This window comes from Podarcis liolepis (assembly GCF_965112155.1).
Source record: "Podarcis liolepis genome assembly, chromosome: 6".
NCBI classification, from domain to species: domain Eukaryota; kingdom Metazoa; phylum Chordata; class Lepidosauria; order Squamata; family Lacertidae; genus Podarcis; species Podarcis liolepis.
This window is the reverse complement of record NC_139559.1, coordinates 37,286,238-37,300,374: the sequence shown is the minus strand read 5'-3', so window position 1 is coordinate 37,300,374 and position 14,137 is coordinate 37,286,238. Positions and strand designations below refer to the sequence as shown.

At 40.1% G+C, this 14,137-nt stretch overlaps 1 protein-coding gene across 2 annotated transcripts; it reads left to right on the top strand.

Moving 5' to 3' along the window:
• Nucleotides 1–3,973: 3,973 nt before the first annotated feature.
• On the top strand, nt 3,974–12,141 carry DDX20 (DEAD-box helicase 20). 2 transcript variants are annotated; one of them, XM_083508860.1, is made up of 11 exons: nt 3,974–4,245; nt 5,821–5,915; nt 6,418–6,586; nt 6,819–6,933; nt 7,036–7,178; nt 7,571–7,709; nt 8,202–8,260; nt 8,543–8,625; nt 9,492–9,597; nt 9,685–9,786; nt 10,883–12,141. In XM_083508860.1, the coding sequence occupies exons 1-11, from the start codon at nt 4,056–4,058 to the stop codon at nt 11,977–11,979; spliced, it is 2,298 nt and encodes a 765-aa protein (XP_083364986.1). In that variant the 5' UTR covers nt 3,974–4,055; the 3' UTR covers nt 11,980–12,141. The 2 variants fall into 2 exon arrangements, with proteins under 2 accessions (XP_083364986.1, XP_083364985.1); XM_083508859.1 differs by having other exon boundaries at nt 8,202–8,264; nt 8,547–8,625.
• Nucleotides 12,142–14,137: the final 1,996 nt, after the last annotated feature.

Sequence of the window (14,137 nt, the reverse complement as noted above, 5' to 3'; positions counted from 1 at the left end):
ATTCTAACAATCAAAAAATTAAACATGGAAAGTGAAAGATGGACCTATGAAGACCTCCTGGTAAGATCAGATAAAGGATGGAAAATCAGAACATATGAAGATTTAAAGGATAAATTAACAGGTTGGCTACAATTTCACCAAATTAACGCCTTATGGAACGAACATAAAAAAACAGGGATGAATGAGAAAAGTCCAGATACCAAGTGGAAATACTAGAAGGCAATTCCAAACTCCTATCCAAAATGTATAATCATTTACTAGATTGGGATACTAAGGATGAAGAGATAAAGGAAGTTATGGTCAAATGGGCCATAGATCTTGGATACAACCTAGATTACGATAGGTGGGTGAAACTTTGGAACAAGGATATGAAGTTCACAGCATGTGTTGGACTTCGAGAAAATATGGAAAAAATGATGTACCGTTGGTACATCACTCCTGTGAAATTGGAAAAAATGTATAAGACCGGAGACAAAACCGGAGGGTGATTTCCACCACATGTGGTGGACCTGTGATGAAGTGAAAAGGTTTTGGGGACTTATTTATGATGAATTAAAAAAAAAATTGAAATATACTTTCCCCAAAAAACCCGAAGCCTTCCTCCTGGGAATGGTCGGAGAGGAAATCAAGAAAGAAGACCAAACAATGTTCCAATACGCAACGGTAGCCGCCAGGATATTGCTAGCGCAAAATTGGAAAACCCCTAATATCCCAACTGTTAGAGAATGGCAAATTAAATTATGCGAGTATATAGAATTAGCAAAGATGACACAAAAAACCAGGTATCAAAAAAGTGTAAAATTTATTAACGATTGGAAGAAATTCATAACATACATAGAAGCACATTTAGGGAATATTAAAATCACAGTAGGTGTAACATAAAGCCTGTGACGTATAGATGAAGGTTGTAAAATGATACCGCAGAAAGGTACTGTAGTCACATAGCCCAAAGCCGAGATGGAGGGAAGTCAAGCATTGTTACGTTATGAATGGATGCTGGTTTGTTTCTCGTTTGTTTTCTTTGTTTGATGTGTTGCTTAGTCTTTTTTCTTTATTTTACTGTGTTGTTCGCTTGTATGTTTTTGTTCCCCCACCCTGTATGTTTTTGTCTCAAAAAAGAACTTAATAAAAAAAACAAAACCTGGTATTATTTCAGAGGTATGTGGCCTTTGATCCTAGTTAGCTCACAGACATTATGACTAGTAGCCATTGATTGCACAATCTCCATGGGCTGTGCAGCTCCATCCATGGAGGTGAAAACATGAAGGCATATGTACACTTACCTGGGATTAAGTCCCGCTATTCTGAATGGGACTTACTACTGAACAGACAGGTATAGATTGCATTGTTTTTTCCTCCACAGCCAACACCAGGACCACCACCAACAAAAGATATAGGGACACAAGAATTGTGCCTGGCAAAAATTTTCTTTCTTCACTTCTCAGCTCACCCATAACTTTAAATATGAGCTGACATCACAGAGCGGCTGCTCATTACATTAAGTGAAACAGGAGAAAGAAACTGCGCAAACCCCAAAACAGCTGTTTCAAACTTTTCTGTTAACAAGATTGGATAGTTTATGGGGAAAGGAGGCTATATAGATTTTTCCTAGGAGTGCACTTGTGTTTCACTCTCTGGAAAAACAGGTTGCACATATTTATTTTAAAAAAACAAGCAAAATTGTTTTTTTAATCTACTGTACATCCATATTCAATGTGCACAACAAAATTGTAAGTTAAATTTTAAATAAGTTTTAAAAATGTATACCTTACAAAAAGAACCCTTTCTCTTCCCTGTTCATGACATGCTTGCCCAATGCATACAGTCTATGCTATGTAAATTTCACTTGTATAAATATATCCAAATCAAAAGGAATGCGAAAAAGAAATAAAATATGGAAGAAGTGTCCACTGCTAACAACCACCTCCATATACAAGGGGCAAACTACACAGTACATACCATCGTGTGACACAACTAGAGTTCGTTTAAAAGACTAACTGCACCATCCTATAATGTGCACACAAAAGTAAGTATAATTAAAGCTAATGGGACGTGCTCCTATGTATGTGGGTATAGGATTGCCATCTAACTTAAAACTATGGTTTGACAATTCAGGATCATCAATCTTTTTGTTGTTGTTGTTGTTGTTTAAATTAACTATAGTTTCCAGGGTTTGGCTTCATACCAGGAAGGCTTTTCAAGGAGTGGGGAGGCTTTGAAATCCTGTACAGTGGCACCTCGGGTTAAGTACTTAATTCGTTCGGGAGGTCTGTACATAACCTGAAACTGTTCTTAACCTGAAGCACCACTTTAGCTAATGGGGCCTCCTGCTGCCGCCGCACCGCCAGAGCCAGATTTCTGTTCTCATCCTGAAGCAAAGTTTTTAACCTGAAGCTCTATTTCTGGGTTAGCGGAGTCTATAACCTGAAGCGTCTGTAACCCGAGGTACCACTGTAGAGCTTCAAAGTGGGGAGGCTCAAAAAGCCTGCTCAGCACCAATCCCTTTCAACACAGAGATCAGCTCAGGGTAGGTTTTCCAAGACTTCCCACACCCACCCCTTTCAAGCCCTGATTGTGGAGCCTAAAAGGAGGGTTATGGGAGACTTGGAAGTCTGCCCCACGTTCATCCTTGCAAACTTTTGCCCCACCCCACCTGGCAAAGTTGAGAGTCTGTGCACACACAGGAGTGGGCACGACAAGCTGATAATTTTGCTGCCCCACTGCCCCACCTGCTGCTTGGGACACATGCCAGCTCTCTCCCCCCTGCTTGGTCCAGGCCTGCACCCATGATGAGAAGTCTTCTATGATTTTTGAAGTAAGAATGCAGTTTCTTTGCTCATAAACTGATACAGAACGGGAAGTTTTGTTGTGCACAGCTTTAGAAAAGATGCGTTTCTGAGCAGGGTGCACCCTCTTCTGGTAAGAAACAGCATGTGCAATTGTTATTGAACAAACAAAATTATGACGTGGATTTTGTCAACAAAGAGTTCTGTTGAGCCTTATTGACTACTAGCAAATGGTGATCAATCATCACCATGTATATCACTCCTTGCAAAAGTTAATCATATCCTATACAACTTTACACATGAGTCCCATTTGCTTGTAGGTTTTACTCCCAAGTAATTTTAGGATCGGTACCCAATCCGATTCATCTTTACACAGAAGTAATTCCCAACTTCTCAATGGATCTTCTACCCAGCATTCCCAAACTATGTTTGCTTAAAATGTAGAAGCCTCTAGCTGATATATATATATCACTGCATTTTATTTATGATTGTTATTAATCGAGGGCCAAATGTTCGTTTTATTAACACACTGATCCCGCTCTTTATTATCAAATTCCAATTCAGCTTGCAAAAAAATCGGAAACGAAACAAGAGAAAACGTCAATACAAGAACCACAGCAGAAAAATAAAAATTATATATATATATATATATATATATATATATATATATATATATATATATATAAAAGCTAGATCCCATTCAGATAGAAGGTGCTTAAGAAAGAAAGAGAGCAGGTCTCTGCCCACAGGTGCTTCCAATCGAGAAAAAGACACACTGGAAACAAGCCTGAAAAGGAAGTGAAACGGAGGCAGCAACGGGGGCTTCTGTCATGAAAACACGAGCTTCAGGCAGTATATAGATGGAAGTAGCCCGCGATCGCCGCCGCCTCCTCCTCCTTTCCACCCATCTTGACGCTGCCTTAGATAAGCCCTTTATTTCTCCCGCTTAGGTGCAGCCCCCCCCCCACAAAGAATGGCTGCTTGGTTCCGCCCGCAGCCTAAAGGACCTACGCTCACTTCACCCCCACCCCTGTCTCAATGGTTCGGTCCTCTTTCAGCCATCCAATTATCTCCCCCCCCCCCCCCCGCAATCCGCTTCCTCTCTCAGGCACTTCTCTGAAGCGATTCTCTCTCCCCCCCCCCGCCCACCGCGCCGTATCTTTTTTGTGTTTGTGTTCGGCGCGCGCACCTCTGTCGTCACATCCGCAAGGTCTCGTCGCCCCTCGTTTCTCCCGACGCTTTCCCAGGGTTCCCGCTCTCTTTCCCAAGATGGCGGCTACCGAGGTGGCTCCTGCTGAGAGCTGGCTCCGTACCCGGGACGTGCTTCTGCACGAAGGGCCCGAAGACTTCGGGTCGCTGCTGCTGTCGGCCCCGGTCCTGGAGGGGCTGAAAGCTGCCGGGTTCCTGAGGCCTTCCCCAGTGCAGCTCAAAGCCATCCCGCTGGGGCGCTGCGGCCTAGGTGAGGCGGGATGAGGGATTGGGAGGGCAGGTGAGGCCGTCGCCTTCTGCGGCAGGATCCCCAGGGTCAGCAGATCCCGATATGGATCTTTCTCTCTCCTCGCCCTTGTTCCTTGTGTAGATCTCCACTCCTTCCCTGGCAGGGAATGGACTGCCATTGGGGTTTTGGCTTCGGGTGCAAAAATGTCTTGGGCCGGCCCTGGGTGTAGAGTCTTTGTGCCAAAGGATAGGAGAGTGTCAGAAGTCAGGCCAAGAACTTGCGTGGGGAAGAAAAATGCTGCTGAGGCAGTGGAGCAATGTGGGCTGTAAGAAGGTACAGTGGTACCTTGCTCCTCAAACTTGATCCATTCCGGAAGTCTGTTCCAAGGCTCGCTTTCCCATAGAAAGTCATGCAGAATGGATTCATCCGTTCCAGGCTTTTAAAAACAACCCCTATAAGCAATAAACAATGTACCTCAGTCACACAATCAATCAGTCAGTCAGTAGCTGAACTGGGTTCCACACAGTCAAAAAAACAAAAAAGAGAGCCACAAAAACACAAAATAAATAGCAAAAACAGGCAGACCTCAGCGTAACACTCAAAATGGAACTGTGGCACTCAAATTGGAAGCGCAACACTCAAAACGGAGCATGTTCGGCTTCCAAAAAAAGTTCTCACACTTCTGGGTTTGCAGTGTTTGGGTTCCAAGTTGGTGGAGTACCAAGGCGTTTGAGAACCAAGGTACCACTGTAGCAGGCATTTTACCTTTCAGAGGGTTATTCCAGAGCTTTGTGCTTGCGTGTTTAAGGAGGCCTTTCTGAGGCAATGAGCCTTTTGCATATTGCAGTAGGCTCCTTAGCTAAGTGGCTAATATGCAAAACTGGGCTGTAGGTTGCAGGCCAAACTAAAGTGGCATGTGCCACGGATGCAACCATTGCCTTCTTTTGTCTTTGTGGATTTTTTTTAAAAGGCGTATGGTGAGAGGGCATGGAGATGGTCTATGAAAAACAGACAATAAAACATTTAAGTTGGGTCTGTGCAGGACTTTTGGATTAAAATTGATGTTTTGAGAATCTTATTATTGATTGAAGTGGCGTATACTCTGTACATGTCCTGGTATGCGGTGAGATGAGAAATCAAGCAAACACCTGGCATTTTACTTCCACCTGCATATTGTAGAGAAAGATCAGAAGTGAAGGGCAAGTTGCCTTCAAGAAAATTGCTACTGCAAGAAGACCCACTCCTGGTGCCCATTTGTTCTTGTACCAGCATAGGAGCTTTGTGTTATGTGTTTGTTTGTTTGTTTGTTTGTTTGTTTAGATATCACTTGGAAGAGACAAAGTTGCAAGATGAAGCTAATAATACTGATGAAACATCTAATCTCTATTTTAATATATTTTAATGTGATTGGTGTACTGTAAATATTTATTTGCTGTTAGATGGATGACTGTTGGATGGTTTTAGCTTTGGAGCGGTGTTCCATTGAAAGTGAATTGGTTGCTGATGACTGGCCTAATTTACTTGTCATTTGTCCTGGATTTTTGGTGGTGATCTTTTGGCTGCTTCTTGACATTTTTCTATTTGTTTACTTTTCAGATCTCATTGTACAAGCAAAATCTGGCACTGGTAAAACCTGTGTCTTCTCTACTATTGCACTTGATTCCCTTATTTTGGAAAGCCTTTTTACGCAGGTGAGCATTATAGTTTTGTGTAAAGTTTTGAGAGAAGTGATGTCAGTAATCAATAACAAGATTATTTACAAGGGCAGTGCTATTCAGTGAGAGTTTCATTCTAGCTCCCTCATAGGTAAGCTTTATTATAACTAGATATAGGTAGGTAGCCGTGTTGGTCTGCCGTAGTCGAAACAAAATAAAAACATTCCTTCCACTAGCACCTTAGAGACCAACTAAGTTTGTTATTGGTATGAGCTTTCGTGTGCATGCACACAAAAGCTCAGTTTATTATAACTGTTACATATGGATTTATGCTGATATTTAAGGATGCTTTGTAAGTGTGATTGGCACTTATTGAGGGGATATCTGGCTTCTAGCTGACTAAAAATGCCATCAAAGAAGTGTCACTTATTGGTCCCTCAGCTGTTACGGGAGCAGAGGGGTTAATAATCTAGGAAATATGATGTATTCATTTTTTGTTTGTTCTTCTAGTCTATTCACAGCTTGACCTTTTTTTCAGATTTTGATCTTGGCCCCTACCAGAGAGATTGCTGTTCAGATTCATGCAGTTATTACAACTATTGGGATCAAGATGGAAGGCTTGGAATGTCATGTCTTCATTGGAGGAACCCCTTTAAACCAAGATAAAATGAGGCTGAAAAAGTGTCACATAGCAGTTGGCTCTCCTGGTGAGACAAATAAAATGATATGTGTTTATCAAATCTTGTATTGTGCTACAAAAACTAGTGGATGCTGTCTGTGCAAACATATTTACAGAGCAGAATTTGAAAACTGCACATAGAGAGTTAATCAGTCATATTTAGCAAGGTGCTATGTTTACTATTCTTTTGCAAAAGTATATTTATTTCAGTTAGATGTGTTGTATGCTTAAGATCCTAATGCAATTTTTGTTGTTGGCAGGGCGCATAAAGCAACTCATAGAACTGAACTATCTGAATACAGCCAGCATTCGTCTCTTCATTCTTGATGAGGCAGATAAGCTTCTGGAAGAAGGTAGTTTCCAGGATCAAATCAAGTAAGAGTAGCCTACCAGTAATCATTATAATCTTTTTGTTTCTGAAACATATTTGGTTTGAAGTGTTTGTTCTAAATGGTGCTTCCCATCCTCTCTCTGTAGTTGGATTTATTCTTCTCTACCAGCCAATAAGCAAATGTTGGCTGTGTCGGCCACCTATCCTGAATCCTTGGCTAATTCTTTGACTAGGTACATGAGAGATCCCACCTTTGTGAGATTGAATCCCACGGACCCAAGTCTCATTGGTATGTATGATGTGCTCTTTGCATTTCTGCACAACCCTCCAAATATCTTAGAGTTGTATGCTTGATTCTAAAGTAGTGGGGAAGCTATGACCTTCCAGTTGTTGCTGGCCTTTAATTCCCATCATCCTTGATGATTGGCCATGCTGTCTGGGGCTGATGGAAGTTGAGAGTCCAACAGTTTCTGGAAGGCCATACAATCACCACCCCAGTTATAGACTTTGTCACCTTGATAAATATGTGGTTTTAATTTATTGTCTGCCATGTTAATCCTTTATATAACAACTTAACCAGAATTATTGGGACAACCATTTATTATTGTTACATTTGTATCCTTTCCTTAAAGGAGTTTTTGTTTGTACAAATGATATATAAGCCCATCCTGTTTTGGTTAGGGTTGAAGCAGTACTTCAAAGTTGTGAATTCTCACCCGTTACCTCATAAGACTTTTGAGGAGAAGGCTGAGCATTTACAGGAGCTGTTCAGCAAGATTCCTTTCAACCAGGCCCTGGTCTTCTCGAATCTACATAGCCGGTATTTTATGTTTTTTTAAAAATCTAGATTAGCTAAAATAACAATGAATTATTTGGTGTTTTATAGCAATGCTCCTGTTTCTGTAAGTGAAAGCCAATGCACATTAAAGTTGGTAAAGCTAGTGAGTTTCTAGGGCTGTAAGATTGGTCATCTATTGTTTAGTGTGTCATGCAGTATTGAATTGAATTAAAACAGTAGGATTTATTTCTAAAAATCTCATGCCTTTAAATCACACACCATATTTTTATGACTTAAAGACTAAGAGTTCATCATATATACAGCGGATGAAGTAATCAAGGGGAAATGATTCCAGATTAAATCAATTGTGCTTGCATCTTATTATGCCAGGAACAATATGCTGCTAAGTTTAGCTGTTTGTTAAATATTTGCTATACACTCCTGTCAGACAGTTTTGAGGAGCTGGCAAGTGGGGCAGTCATGAAGTGTTATGCTATAAATACATTTACTGTATTTTCTTTTTCACTGTTTCAGAGCTCAACATCTAGCAGATTTACTGACTTCCAAAGGTTTTCCTGCTGAGTGCATTTCAGGCAAGTTTGCAGGCCTATTGATAATTTTTTCTTATATTAATTTCAGCAATGTTTTATGTGGAATTTGTTGTTTTCATGCACATGTGTAAGTATGTTATTTTAAGTTGCAATTGTATAAATATTAATTTAGGAGTAAGGCCCATTTGAGCTTGGTAGGAATTACTATGTATGTACAATAGATAGATTAGAGAAAAGTGTGTGTGGAGGAGACACTACCCTAATGATTCTGCTAGTACTTTTGTTGTCTGGTCTTCATTTCTCCATTTGTTCGTCTTTCTCTAGGCAGTATGAATCAGAACCAACGACTTGATGCTATGGCCAAACTCAAGCAGTTTCATTGCAGAGTCTTGATTTCAACTGATTTGGTGAGGTTCCCCCACTCCACCCTGATGTCGAATTTTTAAAAAGTGTAAAGGTTTATAGATGTACTTCATATAGATCTGACTTTAAGGAAGTAGAAACTCCAACCAAGCTAGTGCGCTTATGTCCCTGGGAAATGTGCTAGTACATACAAATGCAATAGTATTTGAAACCGTACATTCTTTGCACTAAAATATGTTGTAAATCAATCTTGAGAAGAGGAAAATACTAACCACTATTTGATGAAGATATTTTCCCCATGCTCTTGTCTTTCCAAAGTTTAGTCTACTTCCAGCATATTTCTTTTAAGGTTTGTATAGACAGTTGTGAGCAAAAATGAAAGCATAGTATTTTCAGAGTAGTCTCATTGAGGAAGACCCAGAGAAGTGTCATTTAGATGGCTTTGAAATTAGAATGGTTTAAGTTGCAAAATTACATTAATGCATCCTAGGGAGCCTTGAACGCTCCTGATCTTCTGTGGATTGTGCCCACTTACTGTAATGAAACTATGCTGAAGCAATTGTTTTTGAGCAACACACCCAGCAGCATTTAGAAGATAACTGAAGGCAGCCCTGTTTAGGGAAGCTTTTAATGTTTGATGGGTTACTGTATTTTAATATTTTGTTAGAAGCCGCCCAGAGTGGCTGGGGAAGTCCAGCTAGATGGGCGGGGTATAAATAATAAATAAATAAATAAAAGTAGTCCTTCGGAACTAGAGCAAATGGCTTGTTTTGTGTCTTAATGTGTGTAAATTGATTGGGAGGCTGCGGTTTATTCCTGGTACCATGGAACAACTGAAGAAGTCTAAATGTTGTGTTTGACTTGTTTCCTCCTTACTACCACCTTTAACTTCACCCATCCTTCCTCTCAGACTTCCCGTGGAATTGATGCTGAGAAGGTGAATCTAGTCATCAACTTGGATGTGCCTTTGGATTGGGAAACATACATGCATCGGATTGGCAGAGCTGGGCGCTTTGGTAAATACTGCTTTGAGTTTGCTATGCAGTGACAGGTGCTGGATCTACAACTCTTTCCAACTGATTTATCTCTCTGCTTTGTCACAGGAACTTTAGGGCTAGCAGTGACATATTGCTGCCGTGGGGAAGAAGAAAACATGATGATGAAAATTGCACAGAAATGTAACCTTCGGTTGCTTCCTTTACCAGGTACAAGTGTTTCTGGTGTATGTGGGACCATGGTGCATTAATTTGAGCATGTCTTTATGCGGGGAAGGTGGGGACAGGAAAACTGGCCCTCCAGAAGTACAGTTCCCATCACACCTGGTCATTCATTGCTTGCTGTTGAACAACAGTGGGTGAGCCACAAGTTCTCTGTCCCTGTCCTTCTGAATGGTGCTATAGGTGGTTAAGCTGCAGTCTTGTACTTGCTTACCTGGGAGTAACTCCCATTAAATTAAGTGGGGTTTCTTTTTATACTATGTATAGGTTTGTACCATAGGCACATTCTGAATCTTAAATATTTAGTTAATTGTTTCCTGAGTGGAAATACTGAATTATTTCAGAAAAGTAATGTACCAGAGTTTTTAGTTGTTAAATCATTTAAAGTCACAGAATCATGGAATTGTAGAGTTGGAAGGGACCACAAGGGTCATCTTTTTGCCCAACATGGAGCTCAAACCCATGACCCTGAGGTTAAGAGTCTTGTGCTTTACCACTTGAGCTATCCAGTAAAGCTAGATTCATTGACAATATAATTAATAGCCCAGTAATTAAGACACTAAATAAATAATGCATTTGGTCAAATAAGGGAGCTGCTTAGTATGACAACCTTGTGACCTTCAACAGTATAAAAACTGAGAAGCTCTAAAGAGGACAGGAAACAATATTTCCAAACAAGATGAACATAGATTTAGGAAGATGTTCCTTTCTGGCAGAGCAGTTCAGCAAGAGAGGTTGTGAAACCTTAACTTTTGGAAGCTGTCAAAAGAAGAAAATTGACTGTTTTAGATGGACTTACCCAGTCATTGGCTTATGGGATCATTATTCTTTAGCTCTGACTGTTTTATAGCATTATGTAACTTCATTTAGCTAATAGTAATACTTTTGTATGTATTGATCTTTCTTTTATTTTTAAACTACAAACTGTCTAGTAAAAACACCTGGCACATGCTTTTAATCAAATGCTTGCATTCAAAACATGTTTTATGATGGAGTCACTTAGATATATTTGTGATTAGGAGAATTTCTTTGAAAAGAGATACTGTATGTTGCTCTTGACTAATAACATTTTTCTCTTGTGAAGAACCTATACCTCCTGGGCTCATGGAACAGTTTGAAGGCTGGGATGTCGAAGTCACTGCTGTCCCATATCCCAATGCTTCACAGCATGCATCTCTGTTGCCAGCTAAGAGACCGGAGGCGACCATGCAGCACACAACAGTAAGCACCAGTGCTCCTGTTGTTTGTGAAAATTCTGTTGCAGCCAAGCCAAAACAAGCCCTCAAACAGAAGCAATTACTTAAAACAAGAATGGAGGATACAAAACCAAAAATAACCAGGAAGCAACAGTCTTCCCATAGTATTACTCAGCAGAAGCGCCAAATAGAGCCTTGTCTTCAGACTTCTGGAAAGCATAACGAGGAGATGGACAGGGAAACATTAAAAAGCATGCTTCCCAAGATCCCTTGCTTATCATCATTTAAGAACCAGCAGTCCACCAGCACATGGAGCATGGCGGAGTTCATTGAGGATTATGAATACTTCATTAAAGAAGGCTCAGAGAGAGAAGTGGAAATAATAAGAAGCTATACAGGCCCAGGAGAGCAGCATCAACACCCAGAAAGTGATACTAATAGAATTTATACTGAAACAGAATCCAGCTTGCATGCTGCAAAAGCTCATGTATTGACAGGAGACTCTGATAGCGATAGTAGCTCTTACAGTTCTGGGTCATCCACCTCTAGCTGGGAGGACCAGTCATATAGTAAAGCATCTTCAGATACACAACAAAGAGACAATGGTGCACTGACATCAGATCAGAAATGTGTTTCGCAGTTCAGTGGTGTCCCTGAACCACCACAGTTCCAAAAGAGTCCTCAGCTACAGAAGATAAAGGAACAGAATGTAAAACAGAGCAATCAAAGCCGCTTCTGTTGTACCACCAAGCCTTCCAAGAGCAAGAATTTTAAAAGTGTATCTGAAGTCAAACCTACTCCTTTCCCTGAGCGTGAAGATCAGAGTTATGAGGAATACTGGCGAGCATATTACCGGGCTTGGCGGGACCATTACGCAGAAGCGTCTCGTTCATACTACCAAATGTATCAGCGACCATCAAACTTACTAACTGCTTATCATGCCAATGCAATCTATTTTGAAGAGTTGTTGCGCGGTAACAGATAATGGGAATTCCTGCCACCCAAAACCTACTAGTGGAATCTTCAATCACCTTTCTGTTTCTGTTTACATTCACATATTTTCTTTATTCCATGTATATACTGTTTTGTATACTTTCCAGAAGGTGAAATGCTGCAACAGTATTGCTAATAAACAGTATGAAAATAGTGTTTTATGTTGATACTGATTTACTCTTGGCATAAGATGCATGGGAAATCTGTTGTAGATTACTGTTCTCATTTATTTTGGGTTATGAACTTGGAAAAGATTACTGCCTTTACTTTTTTCCCTCATGTATGGTGAGCGTTTTAATTTGTACAGAGGTTAACATGCTCATTTCTGGGTGTCAGATGTACCAAAATATATGGCCGCTTCTTCTCATTTCTCTGTAATCTCAGTTGAGTTGTGGGACTAATCTATCTTAAAATGTCTGTATTCCCATCCAGCAAATAGCACTCGTTCTTTGAGAGGTAAAATGGAGCCTAATTGTCCAGAATGCTAGTTTATTTCTCTGGATTCCCCATCTTGCTACTCTGAAGGCCTTTGTGGGTAACAGGGGCAAATAACTTCTCATTCATAGGATGGAGAGGATAAAATGCTTAAAGATCTCAAGAGATTCTGTTTAGACCTTACAGCTTCCCTTAAGCTTGGTGAGAACTTTAAACTATTGTTTGAGAAATGGGTCAGAAAGAAACTTTAGAAAGCAATCCCTTTAAAGTAAGAAAATACTCACGTATGATTTCTATTCTTGATGAAGTTCATTCTTAGAGCCTTCTTTATTGTATTATTATTAATAATAATAATAATAATAATAATAATACCCCACCCATCTGGCTGGGTTTCCCCCAGCTACTCTGGGTGGCTCACAGCATATATCAGAGCATACTAAAATATCAGACATAAATAATACAGGGCTGCCTACAGATGTCTTCTAAGAGTCAGTTGTTTATTTCCTTGACATCTGATGGGAGGTTGTTCCACAGGGCGGATGCAACTACTGTGAAGGCCCCAAAGATTGTTCTGTTTGCATTCTGTATATGTACAGTTCAGCATATCTATAACAAGTACATACTTGAAATCTCAGCTTTTCCTTTTTTAAGGACAGCAAAATGTCTTTATTTCATTTGTCTTGAAGATCCTCACAGAAATGCAGTAACTTAGGCTAACAGAGAATGATTGACCCAAAGTTTGTGGGGTAGGAGGCAAGTTGTGATACTGTGATCAATAACATTATGAAAAAGGCGTGACCAACTTGGTCATTTCCAGAAAAGCTGGGGAATTTCCAGAAAAGACTTATCCACTGCGAGTAAGCTACTACCTCTTTCTAATTGGCAACTCCCTACTTCCTTTTAATAAATTATCATTTCAAACGACAAGACTCCTAGTGTACTACAGCTGTAGTGCTTCCTTCTGTGTGGCATAAATAAAAAAGCATATCTCAATTAACACATGTTGCTGATTTAAATAAATCTTAATTAAAACTGTATAAATAACACTTTTTGAGCTAGATTGGTTTAGCGATGTGATAAGTTTTTTAACATATATAATAATATAAAAAACTATCATAATTGGATGGTACTCCAGGGGATACCAATATCAGGCCTGCCATGCATAAGGGAAAACTTTAATTAGAAATGAAATTGCATATTAACTGCAGCTAATTGCCCTGCTTTGTTTCAGCTGCTCTATATCCTATGCAAAACCATGACGTGATGGGAGACTGACTGGGTAAAAGCATGAGTAATGGTGTACAGGGAGACATACCCCTCTGTCTTGTTAATTCAGTTCTGGCACAGGTTGATAATGTTCACACCCTGCAGTGTTTTTTTTTTTTACCACATTAAGTTCATAATAATTTTTTGTCATTCCTCCCCCCAAATAACAGAGCCTAAAATTACAATTAACATGTGGCATTCTTGAAAAGATGTTGACGGTAAAAAGAGTTCCTTGTACGCATAAAGGTTGGGAATGCTTGTACTTGGGTTGCACAGTGAAAGGCACTCATCTGCGTATCCTATTTGTGAGCTTCCAGGAGCTTCCACAAACAGGTGGTCGCTGTTGGGATCAAATACTATACTAATATTCTTTTTCTGTTCCAGCAAGGCATTACATAAGACCTTTAATGGAGGTGCTGAGATACTTAACTGCTGAGGTAGCATTTTGA